This window comes from Mauremys mutica, chromosome 5 (genome assembly GCF_020497125.1).
Source record: "Mauremys mutica isolate MM-2020 ecotype Southern chromosome 5, ASM2049712v1, whole genome shotgun sequence".
In the NCBI taxonomy this organism is placed as follows: Eukaryota; Metazoa; Chordata; order Testudines; family Geoemydidae; genus Mauremys; species Mauremys mutica.
Window position 1 is genome coordinate 103712472 of NC_059076.1, and position 20264 is coordinate 103732735.

The following is a 20264-nucleotide window of genomic DNA, read 5'->3' on the forward strand; positions in this document are numbered from 1 at the left end:
AACAATAGTATCCCACAGGGCAGGAATGGTAGCTAATAGATTTTTCTATATATTTTAATTGGAAGCTGAGTGTCCCAACTTTCAACCTGATTACGTTTGTAATAGTCACCACTATTCTGTGAATAGCATGCTAGTGAAAAATTCCAATGGAAGAAGATGAATATTTTCAAACAAATGCATTTTTGGATTAGGATTATATATATATAGATAGACTTTCAGGAAATAAAGTTGCCTTCTGAAAAACAAACAAACAGAAATGGAAAGCAACTGGCTGCCCATAAAATTGAAGTTCATATTTGGAGTCAGAAACATCTTGTGAAATCACTTTTGTGTATGAAGAGATAAATGCACTAAGGAAAAGAAGTATATTTAGGAGCTGTCAATATTTTTTTCTACTCTAAACTGCTGTATTTCTATCTGACTGGTGCATTCTATCTCATTGCTTGGCAACAGATTGAGAGGAATGGCTAGAGAAATTACACCAGGTAGCTGTAGATTCTGGAACGAACTCCATCTACAAAGCCAGAATGTGAGAGAATTGTCAATAGTATATATTTTGCTAGAAAGGTAGAAGGTTTGTGTAGAGTAGAATAAAATCCTATGTCCTCCCTCATAGGATGTTTCATCTAATTGTTTTGAAAGACCCCAAAATTCATTTTTTTAATGTATTTATCAGTAGTGGTGACTAAATGTAGAAGGCAAAGATACATTGGATTGGGAATGTCTTCCTTACTGTAGTGCTACCAAACTTTGAGGCAATGATTGACATAAAAATAGGTATGTATCATCTATAGAAATTAAATTTACTGTGGTTTTTTTTTGGGGCGGCAATAGTTTTTCATATAGTATTTGAAACAATGTGTAAATATCAATATGTCTAATGGTACCCAGTGCACATGAAACAGATAATTGCCCAGTTGCTACTGAAGTTAATTAGTTGCTTATGACTAAATTACTAATGTCTTCAAACAGGGACTAATCAACAGACCAGGTTATAAGCATAAGCTTTTCTTTAGGTAGATTTCTTCAGAGGGGCGGATATGTTTCAGAGGCTAGATCCTCAGCTGGTAGCAAATCAGAGTAGCTTCACTGAAGTCAATGGATCTTTGCTACTTTTACACCAGCTGAGGCTAGGCTATAAATCTTTGTTCAAACATATTATTGTCAGAAATATGAAGTTATTGGTTCAGTTGGTAATGATATAAAGCAGACCCAGAAATGGTGTACAATATATTGCCATAACTAATACTCTGTAAAAGTACAATTCTAAACTTTTTTCAAATAGTACCATAAATAAGCTGGAATTTTAGATCAGGAGTTTACCAAGTAAATTAGATATGACATGTCACGCAGGTGATGACATGCAAGAGGAAGGGTCACATAATATTACATAATGTGGCTGTTTAAATCAATGACTTATGTATTATGTTGATTCATTGCCTTTAATGTAGGTTTTAAGATATGCAGACTTTAAGATTGTGTTCCTAGAGAATCAGCTTTCTATACTTGAGATCCATAACACTTCTGTGATATTTCATGTAGGAATAATACATACACTGAACTGAAGGATAGAAAAGAAATAGAAATCTGACCTCCATCAAGCTGTACTTGAAGGAAACAAAAAATTCTTTGTTAGATACCAAGTTTGTTTGTTTATTTTTCACTAGGAGTGCAGCAATCAATGAACTCTGAAAATTTCCAGAGTGATAAATCTAGTTGAAGTTTTGATTCAAAGAGCTTTTGGCTGTAGATCAAGATATACTTTACTTTTTTTTCCTACTCACAGAAAACACACTCCTAAACAAAAGCGCTAGCAAATGCTATCCATCATCTTAATAGAAACTCTCATCACCTTGATGAATTGATGTGAACACATATTTCCTAAAATCAGAAGACCTGAAATGGCTGTTTGCTGAATGCAGCAGTGTGGGCATGATGTTTTCATAATACTTTAATGAATTTAATATTGTGTTTAAATTCAAATGGTGACATTCACCATTGACCTACTGGAAAGGACCTATTTCTTGTATGACTCTAGTTCAAAATAATGACTGACGGTATCAATACTTTGATATATCACAAAATGAAAAACTAAAATATGTCCATTCATCATGGAAAGCCTAACCCACCTGGTCGAAGCATAAACATAAATACAGTGAGCCAAAATAACATTATGATCCATCATTTATGGAGGCTACCAACCATTAAAACATTGACAAATATTGCTGGTTGTGGAAAAGATACTAGGTGTGGCAATGTGTGTGCTCAAAAAGCATGAAAGGTTTATGCCATATAGTCTGTGGGATGCAAGGTTTTTACTGGAATCAAGATGCTTATGAATATCTTTAATCTTTCCAGTCTCCTCACAGCAAAGGTTGTAATGGTAGCTCTTTCTCTTGGCTAGCTATTCCAAACTATTGCTATTCCTGAAGTAAAAAGCAGTGATTATGTAAGAGATGAGGAATAATGTGGGGTGGAAATGATGCATGAAGGAGGATTTCATTACCGGTGCTGGAACTGGTTAATATTTCCCCACTCTTTTACACAAAATTTTGAACTAAAAAATAAGGAAAAATGTTGACAATTTTTTTTTTTGTGAAACTTACCTCCTCTTTTTGATCTACAAAAGAAATAGTTGAATTTGAACAGTTTTGAATTTTGGAGGAAAAAATTGGGGAAAGATTTGTACAAATTTGCTTTCTTGATTAGTTCTAATAGAAATCCTATACGTACATGTCAAAAATTACTCAGGACACAGCCATGGAGACAGTGATGTTATCTGTATCCTTATACTCATCTGATCTGGGCAGAATACCAGGAAAAAAAGACCCAATTGTGTGATAAGCCCCTTAGGACAATCATATTATGGTGACTATGATGATGAAACTGACTCTGGTCAACAGGAGACTAATCTATTTGATTGCCAAAGCGCTCTCTCATGCTCAATTGTCAAATGATCTCCAGAGAGGAAGAATCAAAGGAGTGTCTACATTGTCTCATCAAAATTGCCAAGTCTTTCCATTATTCATGTATGGTTATCGCCTCTCATCTTAATTTTCTGATTTTGGAGACATAGAAATCTTGTATACTCATCAGGATTCTTGAAAAGCCCTAGTCAGTAATGCCTCTAGTCCAGGTTACACATGTTTCATACTGTTTTTTATTACTTTAAACTGTAGAGCTGAGCAAATAATTCATTTACTGGTTTGGTAGCCAAACTATTTTTGTTAAGATCAATCCAAAATGAATTTTTTTTTTGTTTTAGTTTTTCTTGCTCAAATGAAAAACTGGGGAAAAAAATACATTTTGGGTCAAACAAATAACTAGTTGGCACAAAACTCTTTTTTTTTTCTTTTGTTGGGGGAATGTTTTGCCATTGTTTTCTTTTAAAATAAATCTAGATAAATTTCAAGATGAAACAATTTGAGAAACAAAGTCAATATTTTTTTGTTTTAGGAATGTTGAAATAATCACTGTTTTTTAATCAATTATTGGCTGAAATAATTGACCACATTCAACTTGAATTTGTGAATAGTTTTGACCAGAAACTGCAATTTTCTGTTAATAAACTGTTTGTCTGAAACACTTCTCTCAGCTCTTTTCAGTGTTTTTTTTTTTGTTTAACATATTTACAGATTCAGAAGACACCATGTTACATTTCAGTCACTTTGGAAAATGCACCATGCCAGACAAGGGTGGGTTTCAAGATAGCAATCTCCTTCTCCACAAAAACCAATGGCTTTCATGGAAGTTCCCTCTCTTCTTCAAGATTCTGATCACTTATTACAAAGGATCCCCTTATAACCTCCTTAGAAATCTGAGGCAGAATTCCTCCTGCAGCTCCTGCTACAGTGGTGATGGAGCACTGGACTAGTCCCCATTTAAACCACTGCCTAGAAGACAATTAGTATTTGGGTGCCTCTTGATCCGTACTGGGACAATAATGTTAGAGTGCATGAATAATGCTATGAGCTGGGTAAAACCTTGTTATGAGTTGAATTAAAACCTGGTTGGGATTAATGGGTGTGAATGTACCCTTTGAATAACATGACTGTAAGGATTAATTAATAACAATCCTCCACCTAAAGAATGTAAGACCAGCCATACTGGGTCAACCTAATGGTCCATCTAACCAGTAACCTGTCTTCTGACAGTGGCCAGTGCCAGATGCTTCAGAATGAATGAACAGAACAAGACAATCAAGTGATCCATCCCTTGTCATCCAGTCTCAGCATGTAGCAGTCTGAGGTTTAGCGACACCTAAATCATAGGGATGCATCCCTGACAATCTTGGCTAATAGTCATTGAGGGAGCTATCCTCCATGAACTTATCTTTTAAAAAATAGTTATTTTTGGCCTTCACAACATCACTTGGCAACAAGTTCCAACTGTGTGTTGTGTGAACAATTACTTCCTTTATTTGTTTTAAACCTGCTGCCTAGTAATTTCACTGGCAAAAGGACTATGTGAACCTGCCCAGGAGTTTTGGTGTGTGTGTGTGTGTGTGTGTAGGAAGGCAGAACGCAAAAAATGATGGAAATTGAGACAACAGCAGACTGAATAAATCCAAGCTGAAGATTGTAAGCATGATGGACTCTGAGTGAAACTTAGAGATTCGTTCTGGGTCACAGGTGCTGGCTGAAAAGTTTGGGCCCGTAAATTAAGAAACTACTCCTTTTTGCCTTTTGGTTCATCTTGTATTTGGAGAAGCAGGACCTTGTACAAGTTGTAAATAAACAGGACAGCTTCAAAGAAAATACCAGACTCATCACCAGTTTCTAGTCTCAAGTCGATCATCCCCAGGACCAACACTTTAACTAGCTGCTCGGGTCAAAAATGGGTAACAGTGTCCTTGAGTCAAGAAGCATAGCAATCTTTCTTCTGTGTAGCTCGCGTGACAGTTATATATGTAGACGAGCAACTATTAGTGAATTTAGAGTCTAGAGAAAATAAGGGATTGGCACTTTAGGAGCAGGACAGAGGTAAATGTGTGGTTGTTAGGAAACTGTTAGAATAGCAGATATACACCTTTGGGAAAGGTTATAAGAAGAACTGGAAATCCACTCAGAAATTAGGAAAACAGCTTAGTTGCATCTCTGATTGTGTTATCTGTTCTGGAAATATATGGAAAACTATCTGACAGCTTAGATTCAGATGACGAAAGATGACAGATTTCATTTCATTCTGTATTTCTATTTGATTACACCATGCTGTGTGTGTGTGTGTGTGAGATTACTTGCATGTATTCACTCAGTTTTGTCCTATACACTTCTGTGGGAAGCACCAACTGAGAGCTTAAACTCTTTATAAAACACTGTAAAAAGTTGCTAATGACAACCCACAACAATATTTTACAAGTTATTTTTCAATTTGGCTGCTTGACTATATTTGAATTCAATTCCTACCAAAAGAAACAAAACAAAAAACATCAGCTTGTGATATATTTAAACAAACAGTATGTGAAGCTAGGATGTTTCTAAAAGACACCTTTTGTAGGTTTTTTTTTTCTGAACTGCTCTGCCAAATAAATACATAATAAATATTGAATAACGTTTATCTTTAAAAAACAAATTGAACTGGAAATAATCACACAATGAGACAAATGTGTACCTCTACTGGAGTCAGTGGGACTACCTGCATGAGAGAAACAACATGAAGTAGGCCATGATAAAAAGTTTGTGTTTTGGAATAGATTTATGACATGGCTATTTCTCTACATTCAAGTTTTATGGTGTAAAATGGAAATTAATAACACTGCACACTAACTAAATGCCAATTAAAACTCAATAAAATTAAGAAAGTTTCTTCAAAGTTTGAAGAAGATTCAGCAAATGTTTTTTGAATTTCAGATCATAAAAATGTACCCTGTTTTGAAATGTTGACCTTTGTCCCATATTCTTTGTGTCCCTGTATCTCAAAAAGAAGTTTGTTACCCTTTCCTGTTTTTCCATATACTTAAATCTCTGTGTGATGAAGAGTTTGTCCTTTCTTGCTCAAAGCATTGTTACTGGGAAATTTTTGCTATTGACTTCAATGAGATCAGGGTCTGGTACCATGGCCTGTTTCTCCCACTCTTAATTTGGACCTAATGTTTGTGAACACGTTGTCCCTGTTGGATGGCTACAGGTTGGGAAAAACATAGGGGTCCTCAGAACCTGATCCGCATTGTCTCTCTAATATTCTGGGACTGACATGGCTACAACAACTATGGTGAGCAGATAGCAAGTGTGGGGGGGAAAAAAGTGTACGGGGCAATAGATGCCTATGTAAGACAAAGTCCTGAATGCCAGGATTGTCCCTATAAAATCAGGACATGTGGTCACCCTAACAACACTGCATACAGCGTATGGGTCCTAAAGCTGACAGATTCTATTTAAGCTCATGAGGCAGAGGCCTGAGTTTCTGGAGTATACAGTTCTAGTAACAGCTCTACAGGCTGGGTTTGATATATTATGGATAGGTAACACCATCTTTTGTTAAGGTTGCAGCCACAGACCTTTCTCAAAGTTGAATTTAGTTCCCTCTTGTAACTTCAAAAAATGTACTCTGATCTTTAGGATTAAGTCTCCTGGACAACTTTATTCTAAAAAAAAATAAATAGAATAAGTAAACTTAATACTTGAAAATGTTCCTTTCTGAATTTTTGAAGTGTTCAATATTATTTAAATAATATTGTTCGTTTCATTGTGTTCCTCTATCTATTCAATAAGATCACATCACACTCCAACATTTAAAACATACTGTAGGGAATTTTTGACTGTTTTACAAAAGAAATCGTATTCAAGGGCAGGACATTTAAACAATCACCTGTTATTTGAAAATGAGACACAATAGTTAAGAAAATGGAGGAAAGAAGTGTGATGGCCAATATTTTTGCTGTTAACCTCTAGGTCAGGCCATTTTCAAAGGTGGAAAAAGTCCACAAACTGGTAAAACATTGACTGCTTCCAGATTTTCCACCAAAATGTCCCCTTTGCCTAAGAATATGGGGGCCAGTACTGTCTGGGCTGGACTCATCTCTTCTTCTTGGAGGTTTTAACTCGTCTTTTATTTCATTACCTTTTAACATTTGATCATATGAGCTTTCACTAATCTTATTCTATTTTTTTAAGTCGGTGAAAACCAATCATTGCATGACATTTTTGAAAGTGAAACCACTTGTTTAGGCACCTTAACATGGATTTAGGAGCATCACTTGAGGTTCCCGTTTTTTAAAAATCTTGACTAAAGTTTTTGATTTTGTAAATTAAAGGGTCTCAATCAAAATGTAGGAGCAGGAATAATTAGATGATTAAGGTTCTAAATTACTTTATTCTATCAGTCTCCCCTTTAGCCGGTTCCTTATTCACCTTTTAATTCTCATATTAATCCCCATCTTCTCCACTTTATTAACTTCCCATGTAGAACCGTATTAAATGCCTTACTGAAATCCAGATAGATTAGATCTACTGCATTTCCTTTGTGTAAAATATCAGTTATCTTCTCAAAGAAGGAGATCGGGGTGGTCTGCCATCAGCTACATTTTGTAAAACCCTGTTGTATTTTATCCCAATTACCATTCACCTCTATGTCCTTAAATACTTTCTCTTTCAAAATTTGTTCCAAGGCTTTGCGTACAATTGAGGTCAAACTAACATGCCTGTAGTTTCCTGGATCACTTCTCCCTCTCCCCTTTCTTAAATATAGGAACTATATTAGAAATTCTCTAGTCCATAGAGTATCACCCCAAGTTTACAGATTAATTAAAAATCCTTGCTATTGGTCTTGCAGTTTCATCTGTCACTTCTTTAATATTCTTGAATGGAGATTATCCTCCTCACCCTTCACCTGATTTAGTCCCATTAAACTGTCTGATTTTTGACTTCCACCTCAGATGTGATAATCTCTACCTCCATATCCTTATTGCCATTTGCCACCCTGCCACGACCCCAAGCTCTTCATTAGCCTCATTTAAAAACAGAGGCAACGTATTTGTTTAGGTGTTGGATCTCCACCCCATCCTCAGTGTTTAGCGGTCCCACTTTCTTTGTTTTCTTCTAATTTATATGGCTATAGAACCTTTCACTACTAGTTTTAATTCTCAGGTCCAACTCCTCTTGGCTTTTGGCAGTTCTCATTTTATCTCTATACTTCCTTACCTCCAAGAGGTAGCTCTCCTTGCTGATCTGTTCCATCTTCCATTGTTTGTAGACTTTATTTCTTTAAACCACCTGCTTGAGATGCTTTTTTCCTTGGTCTGCACCCCTTCCCTATGAATGTTTTCCCTTTGCTTGGGATGCAGGTTTCAGAAACCTATATTTCTCCTTCCTGGTCAGCAAAGGCAGACAGTCTTAGGCTTCTTGCTCCCCAGCCATCATCTCTCTTAGGTGGAGACACATGTCTCTCTCTCTCTCCCTCCTGTCGGGGGTATTCCCTGCCTACACTGTGAATTTCACAGCAAAGTCAGACTGCCTATGCAGGCCTGCTTTATTTTTCTCCTCAGAGGTGGTAAACAGTTTAATTGCCACAATTAAGTTGCATACAACTCTTTTAAGCAAGCACTTTAATTGTTAAGGTAAAATCATTACAGAGGAAAATATATTAAAAACAATTAAAGAACCTACTAATAAGCTTATCAGAGATCATTCCCCTTCTCAGCTCCAGAAGGGCTTTGACCAGCAATAGTCCTTCCAACACTTCCCTAAAGATTTGTAGCCTCCCCTTGGACAGGAGGAACAGAAAGAAAGCCCCGAGTCAGGTTAAACTCAGGTTATTTATCTGCTGATCTCTAGAGAATCCAGTTTAAACCAGTATATGCATGCCTCTGTAAGTGATGGTGTCATCATATTCCAATCCACTAAAGAGATGAGTCTCCTTGCAAAGGATATTTTACTTTGTGGATTTTTTTTTACTGTAGGTCAGAAGATGCTTTTTGATATTATAAATCATTAAACCAAAGTTAGTGTTTATACAACTTTTTTCTTGAAATGAGAGTCATAATAGAAGATAAATGGGTATGCTTTGAAAGAACACACTAAAAATATCTTTAAACACACATTGCTTGAATATCTACCTCCGTGATCTAATTATTTTACTAAATCTCAGGTGTTTTGATCTAGTCTTGATTCATTTATAGACATTACTCTAATGACCTTATTTACTACAGTTTATTACTTATGTTGAACAAAAAAATCATATTGCATTATGCAATCTATCCTTCATATTTACAACACTCCAACTTTTGAAACTAATTTTGTTTTAACTGCGTTTTTTTCAAGAATGGAAAGTGAGAGTGAAATCTGAGTCAGGCAAAGCTGACATATTTCTTCCTTCACAATGAGCACTTGAAATGTGCTCAGAAACAAAAGAAGCCGTTTGTGACAGACATTAAGGAATGCAGGTACACAAGCTATTATCTTCAGACATGTCCTGATTCAATGCCTATTGAAGACAACAGAAAGATTCCTATTGACTTTAGTGGGTTTTGGATCACAAAAAAGAATTAATCTTTGCTCTTTCCCTCTCACCGGTTCTTTATCTCAATGCCTTTCCTCATGCCTTGGGACTTGAGGCAATTTTCATGAATTGAGTTGTACATGTTAAATATGGTTTTTGTCTGCCTGACATTCCATTTGCTCTGTATATGGCTATGAAGGGCTTTTGGATGGTGGTTGGAAACTTAAAGGACTCTAGCCCATTCACTGCAAGTATTGTTGGATGTATACCCAAAGTAATTCATGAGTATAATAAACCAATGTGTTTTAATTGTAACATAAGGGACCTCGAGAGTTCATCTAGTTCAGTCCCCTGCACTCATGCAGGACTAAGTATTATCAGACCATCTCTGACAGCTTTTTGTCTAACCTGCTCTTAAAGATCTCTAGTGGGCAATTTATTCCAGTGTTTAACAATTCTGACAACTAGGAATTTTTTCCTAATGTCCAACCTAAACTGCCCTCACTGCAATTTAAGCCCACTGCTTCTTGTCCTATCCACAGAGCTTAAGGAGAATAATTTTTATCCCTCCTCCTTGTAACAACCTTTTATGTACTTGAAAACTGCTATGTCCCCTCTCAGTCTTCTCTTCTACAGACTAACAAACCCAATATTTTCAATCTTCCCTCATAGGTCATGTTTTCTAGACCTTTTAATCATTTTTGTTGCTTTTTTCTGGACTTTCTCCAATTTGGTCACATCTTTCCTGAAATGTGGCACCCAGAACTGGACACATTTCTCCAGCTGAGGCCTAATCAGCATGGAGTAGATTGGAAGAATTTTCATGTCTTGCTTAAAACACTCCTGTTAATACATGCCAGGATGACTTTATTTATTTATTTTTTGGCAAGTGTTACGCTGTTGACTCTAATTAGCTTGTGATCTTCTATGACCCCCGGATCCCTTTCTGCAGTACTCATTCCTAGCCAGTCATTTGCCATTTAAATTGATTGATTGTTCCTTCCTAATTGGAGTACTTTCCATTTGTCCTTATTGAATTTCATCCTATTTACTTTAGACTATTTCCCAGTTTGACCAGATCATTTTGAACTTTAATCCTGTTCTCCAAAGCACTTGCAACCTTTGCCATCTTGGAATCTTGATAAGTGTACTCTTTATGCCATTATCTAAACCACTGATGAATATATTTAACAGAACCAGACCAAGAACTGATCACTTCGGGACCTCACTCAATATGCCCTTCCAGCTTGACTGTAAGCCATTGATGATTACTTTCCAGGAACGGTTTTTGTAACCAATTATGCACCCACCTTATAGTAGCTCCATCTAGGTTGTATTTCCTATGTTTGTTTATGAGAGGGTCATGTGAGACATTATCAAAAGCCTTACTAAAGTCAAGATAACCACATCTATCATTTCCTTCCTATCCACAAGGCATGTTACCCTGTTAAAGAAAACTATTAGGTTGGTCTGACATGATTTGCTCTTGACAAATCCATGCTGACTGTTGCTTATCCCCTTATTATCTTCTAGGTGTTTGCAAATTGATTACTTAATTATTTGCTCCATTCTTTTTCTGGGTACTGAAGTTAAGCTGACTGGTCTGTAATTCCCTGAGTTTTCCTTATTTCCCTTTTTATAGATGTGCACTATGTTTGCCCTTTCCCAGTCTTCTGGAATGTCTCATCCTCTCATGACTAATTGAATATGGAGAAATAATTCTATTATGGGCAAGTGTCTGCAATCTAATTTAATATTGACTATTTCCTGCAACAGGCCTTATTTCATTTACCAATTTAAAGCCCAAATGTCAATATCTCATCTACATATTTAATACTATAATATATTAGGTCAGGTCTTCAGATGGTGTAAATTGGTGTATCTTCATTAATATCAAGTTACACCAGCTAAGGATCAGACCTGTTGTTACAAAATTGCTACTTAATGGGTCAAATATACTTGTAAAATCAATGAGACTGCTGATTTAGATAAAGATAAGCACATGCCATAAGCATTTGCATCAGGGCACCTTTCTGTGTGTGGGTGGGGCCTGATGTCTGAGCATAATAATGAGGTTAGTCAGCCCATTTTTAATGCTCCCAAATATACCTTCCTTTATAAAAAAAAAAAAAAGCTAACCTCAGTGGATGACACATTTTTCACTTAACACATCGTTTATTTTTCATCTTGTATTTTTTTTTCAACCATTAAAAGATTGAATATATTCCAGAAATACTTTGGAAATTTTGAATCTCTTAGGTTTTCAGCAATCTCTCTTCATAAAGCTCTCCAGATTGGATTTTACCAACTTCTAAGGAAAGTGTATATTCTTATGGTATATGACTCCTGATGGTGCTGTTGTGCATAGTCTTACAAGTTTTTTTTCCCCTTAGTTTCTGAGTAAGTTTTGACTCCTGGGAAGACATGCTGTGGTTTTAGTTTTGGGGTTATGCAAGTTATATGTGTACTGATAGCTTCAGAAGAGAGGGAACTGTGGAAGCAGCAGGAGGGTTTGCTTTCTGTCTTAGGCTCTGATTACAGTTAATTCTGGAAGCAGAGTTGCTTCACAGGAACTGGGCATTCATGTTGGACTGAAGAAGAGATTGCCCTGCATGCTGTTTGATGATCACACTTCAGGACTGGTATATGTGTGTAAATAAAGCAAATTACACTTATGGTATAATCCAGATTCCTTGACACTGAAGTTCTTCTCTACTGGGAAGCTGACTTGCCCAGCCTGAGACATCTGCTACTGCTCAATAAAGGGGCAACACTGGTGTCAGAAGACAATAGTGAGTTGAAATAGGCTGATTGTGTCCCTACCTGTTAGACTGGAGAATGTTTTTGTTTTGATAATGGAATCCACCCAAGATGTATTTATGTTAAACATTTCACTCTTGAACCTAATCTTTTTGTGCATAATGTTTCATTAAGTGCCCTCCTGTCTATGATGAGAAGAGGAGGAACATATGGTAGTTTGAGTTCTACCCTCTGAAGTTCTCCAGTAAAAAAGTGGCACATACACAGTCATGGAATCAACTGTGGAAAGAATGCACCAGTGACAAGAAAGTTCAGAAACCCCCTAGATGAGCAGTGATACATATTATCTGATTCAGTCCTTTTTTACATAAACTAGTCCACACTTTGACATTATAAAGGGGAAAAAAACTAGAAATGTTGAAGTAACATGTTTCAACATCAATGGAACAAAAGCAAACAAAATAATTATTTAGTAAAGATTGTTAGACTCCTTTCAGCTTAACCGCTTTCCCCACATACAATCTCCTGAAAATTAGCAACAAATCATTTTACTTTTAAATTACAATTACTGACCGAGTCTTTTTATGAACGTGGAGCTGGGGCTAAGAATGCTTTGTGTGCAGTGCTCTTCAGTCACTTGTCACAGTGGTAGACTTTTCATTGGAGTGCATAGTGTAGTTTTCCTGAAGTTCATATTTATGTTGCTTGTGAAATTTGACAGCTATTTGGGAGCAATTACATGAATTATGGCAATAAAAGGTTTCTAGCTGGTTGACAAAGTCATTAAATGGTTAAATTAGTTGTCATTCTATGAGTTTTTAGCAATCTTTTCTTTGATTTTAAATAGTTGTACCTCCCATTTGAATTACAATTTTGAACTCTCCCTAACTAGCTCCCCCCACCAAAAAAAAATATATTGGCCTGTAAGGTCAAAAATCGAATTCACACCTGTTATGAATTAGTGTCTTAAGATTTGGAATTCTCCAAGCATCTATTATAAGTCTTAATATCTGCATATAGCAAAAACTTGCAATCACAGATATGGCTGGATGAAAAACAGCATGATTTTGACATTTAGTGATAGCTTATGAACATAAACAATACATTAGACCACAGTCTGCACAGTAACATAGGCTAAGTCAAATAGAGATTTTTAGCATACCCATATGCATTTGTGATATCTGCATTTGGTTAGCAAAACTGTATGTATTTTACATACAGACAGTTGAAAAAAATTGAAAATTTTTGATGAAATTTCCTTTTTTGATAATATGCAAGTTTTCACAAGAATTTATCTAAACCTCAAATATTTCAACAAAAATAGAACCAGAAAATCCCATACAATTTTTACAAAGTAAAACACTTTGAAGTAAAACAAAACATTTTGAAGATTCATTTTTGACCTGCTCTAGTTGTACACCTTCCCAATATCCTTTATCAGTAACGTTACATAAGGTGCCATCTATCCCTAAATTACTTCTCGAGCTTGTCATTACCTGTCAGCAAATCTCCTCTAGAAGATAACAGTAAAGGAATGTTTTCAAGAGGCTCCTGAACACAGAGTGTAGATGGCCTTAGACATCAGTTCAGGAAGGTGTTCTGCCATCGGAGGGAAGCCCAGAGATGTTTGTGTGAGAAGCTGACAAATGGATGGGTAAGACTGCCATCACTGATGGAGTGATGTAAATGTTGATGAGGGACAATGAAGAAAGAGAGAAGGGTGGATAATAAGGCAGGAGCAGAGAAATACTGGGCTTTCATGGCAGTAAAAAAACAAAGCCTGATTTTAGTGGATGAGGGGGAATCTGATGGAAGGACTGAAATAGGGAGGTGATATGATCAAAATAGGCACCAAAGACTAACTTGGTGGTATCATGTTGTATGGACTGACTGTGAGTGTGTCAGGGAATACAGGGAGGAGGAAGTTACAGTACTCAAGACAGGAGATACTGAGGACCTGGATCAGAGCTTTTGCTATAGATACGATGATGATGTTCGTCCAAGACCTCAACAACTCATTCGTTCGATGACCGGACTCTGTGCGTCCGAAGATGACTGATCAGTCCGATTCGGACATGGAACGTCCTGTCACACGTCGGGCAGACATGTGATGGCACTGTCGATGATGTGCGGGCAGCTCTGGACTTGCGCAGCTCACGCTTTCTTTCAGCCTCTGCAGTACGCCTCGCCTCAGAGGTATTACTGCCTGTGTGAATGAGGCTGCACCATGCTGGACGGTTCAGTGCGAGGGTTTCCCATGTGGTGGTGTTAATCTCAAGGGACTTCAGAGAGGTCTTCAGCGTGTCCTTGAACCGCTTCTTTTGTCCTCCATGGGAGCGCTTTCCCTGGGCGAGTTCTCTGTAGAAGAGCTGTTTAGGAATGCGCTCGTCTGACATTCTCACGACATGTCCGGCCCATCTGGTCTGGGCTCTCATCAGCAGTGTGTGAACTGACGGCAGACTGGCTCTGATAAGGACTTCAGTATCGGGCACTTTGTCCTGCCATCTGATTTTTAGAAGCTTTCGCAGACAGGAAATGTGGAAGTGATTGAGCCTTCGTGCATGACTCCGATAGACAGTCCACGTCTCGCAGGCGTACAGCAGAGTTGGAAGCACCACTGCTCGGTAGACCTTCAGCCTCGTTGGTAGGCTGATCCCTCGACGTTCCGAGACGTTGGAGCGCAATCGGCCAAATGCAGAGCTGGCTTTAGCAATTCTGCACTTTACTTCATCATCGATTGACACTGCTCGAGAAAGGGTACTGCCCAGGTACGTGAAGTGGTCCACTTCCTGAAGTCTCTGTCCATTTACAGTGATGGACGGTTCTGAGTACAGAGTGTGGGGAGCCGGCTGGTGCATGACCTCAGTCTTCTTGATGTTAATGGTGAGGCCGAAGTTGTTGCATGCAGATGAAAACTTGTCCATACTGGCTTGCATTTCTAGCATTCAGAGCACAATCATCGGCAAAGAGAGTCTCGAAGTACAGTTTCCTTCACCTTGGTGATGGCACGCAGTCGCCTCAGATTGAATAGTTTCCCATCGGTTCTGTACTTCAGGCCTACTCCTTCAGTGTAGTGTTGAAAGGCATCAGTCAGAGTGGCAGAGAATATCATGCTAAACAAAGTGGGTGCTAAAACACACCCTTGCTTGACGCCGTTGGTGACTGGGAAGGCCTCAGATGTTTCACCATTATCCAGGACACGAGCCATCATACCGTGATGAAATTGACATACTATTCGTATGAATCGGTCTGGACAGCCGAATTTCGACATGATCCTCCACAGGCCCTGGCGACTGACAGAGTCGAACACTTTCGTGAGGTCCACAAAAGTTGTGTAGAGTTCACGGTTCTGCTCTTGACATTTCTCCTGTAGCTGACGCACAGCGAAGATCATGTCAATAGTCCCATACCCCTTGCCGAAGCCGCACTGTGATTCTGGCAGTAAGCCCTGCTCCAGGTAAGTGATCAGTCGGTTCAACAAAACCCATGCAAGAACTTTCCCTGCTGTAGAGAGCAGCGAGATTCCACGGTGATTGTCGCATACCTGGCGATTGCCCTTCCTCTTATAGAGGTGCACGATGGATGCGTCTCTAAATTCCTGTGGAATGGATCCCTGCTTCCAGAAGGACTGAAACAGCTCAGTGAGTTTCCGTAGCAGCACGGGTCCACCGACTTTGTACACCTCTGCTGGTATGGCATCTGACCCTGAGGATTTGCCACTTGACAGCTGGTTGATGGCTTTCTTCACTTCGTCCTCTTCTGGTGAAGCATCCATGGAGTCATTGACTGCAACCTGGGGCATCTTGTCAATGGCCTCATCATTTGATGACTGAGGGGCAGTTAAGAACTGCTTCAAAATGTTCAGCCCATCTCTGGAGAATCTGCGTCTTCTCTGTAAGGAGCACAGTGCCATCAGAGTTCAGGAGAGGAAAGCTCCCAGAAGACTGAGGACCATAGAGCGTGTTGAGGGCTTCATAGAACTGCTTATAGTCGTTCCTGTCCGCGTACGCCTGTATTTCATCTGGTTTGGCGCTCAGCCACAAGTCCCACATTTTGTGCAGTCGGTTCTGTACTGTTCTGCGAGCGTTGATAAAGGTGGTCTTCTTTGCCGCTGAGGATGGATCGTTCTGATATGCACGATGCAGTCGGTGTTTCTCAGCAAGTAAGGCCTGGATTTCTGCATCATTTTCGTCAAACCAGTCTTGCCGCCTGCATGTGGAGGGCCCCAATACCTTTGATGCAGCTGTATGGACAGTGTTGCGGAATCGTTCCCAGTCTCTCTCAGCGTCATCCTCAATACGAAGATCAGCAAGCTCATTCTCTAGGTCTTCTGCTAGATTTTCAGTGATGCGGCTGTTCTTCAGCTTCGACACGTTGATCCTTTTGAGAGCCTTACAGCCTTGTGGTCATCTCTTCGGCATGATACGGGGCTTCATTTTAGATACTATGAGCCTGTGGTACGTCCAACAGTCAGCGCCGCACATAACTTTTGTAACCCTGACATCTTGTCTGTCCCTTCTCCTGATGATGACATAGTCGATCAGATGCCAGTGCTTGGAACGGGGATGCATCCATGAAGTCCTGTTACGGGTAGGGAGGCGGAAGACTGTATTGGTGATCAGAAGGTCATGTGCCGCACAAGTTTTCAGCAGTAACAGACCATTGCTGTTACACTTTCCCACTCCATTTTTCCCGATGACTCCTTCCCAGGCTACGGCATCACATCTGACTCTTGCATTAAAATCGCCAAGCAGGATCAGCTTGTCTGTGCGGTGAACTGATGATCGCAAAGCATCTAGTTCTTCATAGAATTTATCCTTCACATCCTCTGGGTTGGTCATTGTGGGAGCATATGCGCTGATCAAAGTAGCTTGTTTTCCTTTTTGAAGCGGAAGCTGCATTGTCATGAGACGATCATTCACACCATTGTGGGGACTAGCAAGTTTCCGAACAAGATGATTCTTGATGGCGAAGCCAACTCCAGATTCACGACACTCATCACTGCTGCGGCCACTCCAGAAGAATGTATAGCCTCCGCCTGACTCGGACAGCCGTCCTTCATTAGCAAGGCGAGTTTCGCTAAGGGCTGCAATGTCAATGTTGTAGCGTGCGAGCTCTCTGGTGACAAGCGCTATTCTTCTCTCTGGTCTGTCTGCCGTGATGTTGTCCAGTAGCGTGCGCACATTCCATGTGCCAATGGTGATCAGTGTCACTCTAAGTTTTGTTTTTGCTTGACCGCTTTTATGGGATCCCCGCCAGCCGCGGTATACGTTCTACGGAGGTGAGCAGAGCAGTGCAATCCTGAATAGGGCTGCTCAGTCGCTCAAGAAGATGCCGAGCTCCACCGCTGCTTCGGTCAGTGAGGAACGATCATTATACCTGAGATGCCTGTGTGCAGGTCTGCGGCTACAGCTCCCAGTGTATCCACACCTGCTGCCCATCGCCACAGGACTTGATATGATATATATGATATGATGTTGAGACTTGCGCGTGAATTGGATTAAAGTGAGGGAGAGTTGCGCATCGTCAACCTCACTCTCTTCCCAGTTCCTATCTGTATCCAGTGGCAGGACAAGAGTAGAGACTGCTGGAGATAGGGCAGGGCGCAGTGGATGACCAGGACGCCTATGTGTCTTGTCGTGCTCTTGAGCGTTCCACAACGCTTGCTGTCACCGCCTTCCTGACCATTGAACCAGGTTTCCTCAGTTAGCCGGATCCAGCCTTCACATGCAATGGGTAGACAGGCCCTAACTCACTGAGGGCCTTAGACTCATCGGCTACCCTCGCCTGGTTTAGCCCGCCAGTCGAGACAGTTTTCGGGGTGTGGCCGCTGTCGCATGCTGACAGCTACTTGGAGCCACAGGTGAGAGCTGGGTGTCAAGTGGGGACCAAAGTGGATGAGCTACTCCTAGGAGTACAACTGCTCCCCTATCAGAGGTACGGTACTACCCCTCCCTGACAACCCCATACACCCCCTATAGATCTAGACAGAAAGAAAAGGATGGATCTTAAAGATGTTAAAAAGGAAGAAGTGGCAGGATATGGCAGCTTTCAAATACATGTCATTGTTAATTTATTTGGTAACTTAGCACAGCTTTAATTATATCCTTTGAACAAACACTCTCTTTGTCTTTCTTAGTCTTTTCAGCCAAAACAAGGTTTTATTTTTATTTTTTTTAAACTTCTACATTAGAATCAGGCATTCATTTCTTGATCCATCCTAAACGTGGTAAATACAATAAAAAGCTCACTTTTCACTCATTTTTGGGATGGATGGGGTTGGGGGTGTGTGTGTGAGGGAGAAATACAAGATGCATAACTGTGTTTTTATCTAGATGCTCCATTTCTAGACTACAGTGGCACAGAATGACATTTATTATAGCATTCACTGACATTCTTTAATAGCATTGTGTTTTATGGAGGAAGTGAAAAGAATTTTCTGATGCATTGCATGTGCCCCTTCTCCCCCCCCCCATAAGTATGTGTAATTGCCAGAAGAGTTGAGAATGCAGAGACAGAACATGTTAGAACCCCAATGGAATCTCCATGTAGAACATGCTTAGGCTGTTCTGTATTGCATTCTCTTTCCTAATGCTATGGAATCATCTGGTTCCCCCATACAATTACTGACAGAACCTGATTCTTTGTAGCAAAATACAAGCCATACCTTATTCTCATATTAATATTTGTCAGTATAACAAGGGGAATTTTTTCTTGTGTCCACGAATGTGTGAGCAAGTTGGTAATCCCTAGTTATACATAAGGGATGGTTTGCATGTTAGAACTGGTGAGAAGATTTCCATCAGAATGATTTTTTTTTTTGACAGAAATGCAGTTCCTGCAAATATACATTTTTCATGAGAAAATGTTGATTTTGCTGGCAGGTGTGATGGAATTCTCCATTGGGAATTAGTTCAACCAATATCAGAATATTTCATTCTATTGAGCTGACCCAAAACACTGCATTTCAAATCTGTTGAACATCATTTCCCTATCAATACATTGCTTTATGGGAATTGTAGTTTTCACCCTGGTTCTCTTTTATGAATCAGTCTGACTGGAGGAATATGTATCCTATAATGCAAGACAGATTTCTATCTGACCAATCTGTGTGGTGCATCATGGGAGACTCATGACAGTGTTCATCACAGGAGATGTAGTTTGGCCACGAAGTCTGGCCCATAGGAGAAAACATGGGACATCAGACTCAAATTTCCACTCCCCTGAAGCACTGTGCCTCTATGGGAAAATGCAGTATGTATATTGAACTGACTCTAAATGAACCATTTGCGGTCATTTCAACAAATAGAAAAAGATTTATTTCAAAATATAGAAATGCTTCATTTCAGTTGAAAATTTGGAATGTCCATTCCAGGAATAATATCTCAACTACAACTTTCCATCCCAATTTGTGATAAGAAACAAATGTTGAAATGTCAGGATTTCCTAAGGGATGGAACTTTGGAATGTTGGTCAGGTCTATTTAAAATATTGTTTAATGGTGAATAATGTGCAGAGAGTTCCTCCTCACTATGGATTAATTAATTATGGGGAATTTTTGTGAAGGGGGAAGATAAGAATATGCATAATCAAAATATCCAGGGTTGGATCCTCAACTCACTTCAACCTTTCGAGTATGTAAAAGGCTTAGAGCAACATAAATGTCACTAAAAGCTGCCAGGGGAGGATTCTGTGGAAGATAGCTGTAAATCTGCCCTCCGAGTCCTGACATAAATGTGTCTGGGGAGGGGGAGAAAAGGGTTGGTGGGGAGAATAGGCATGTAAAGAATGAGAGACTGTAGCATACAACTCTGTAGAGACTCCTAGCAGCATTCTGAACTATACGGCAGCACTGGGCAACCTTTTGCAGCCTGCAATAACAAAAGGCTTGTCTACACGGCCTCCCAGTTTGGACTAAGGGGATGTAAACCGAAACGCAGAGTAGCATGCTGTGATGTAACAGCTCGTGCTCCCCAGGGCCGCCCAGAGGATTCCGGGGGCCCAGGGTCTTCGGCGGCGGGGGGGCCCTTCCGTTCCGGGACCTGCCGCCAGAGTGCCCCGAAGACCCG

General features: G+C 39.6%; 1 protein-coding gene across 1 annotated transcript in view; it reads right to left on the reverse strand.

The window, feature by feature from the left end:
• Positions 1–369: 369 nt before the first annotated feature.
• LOC123371784 overlaps positions 370–20264 on the reverse strand; it is a 28049-nt gene continuing 8154 nt past the window's right edge. The window contains 5 exon segments of the mRNA XM_045019659.1: positions 370–514; positions 2607–2620; positions 14442–14984; positions 15194–15865; positions 16269–17347. Of these exon segments, the coding sequence (XP_044875594.1) occupies positions 370–514; positions 2607–2620; positions 14442–14984; positions 15194–15865; positions 16269–17347 (2453 nt within the window).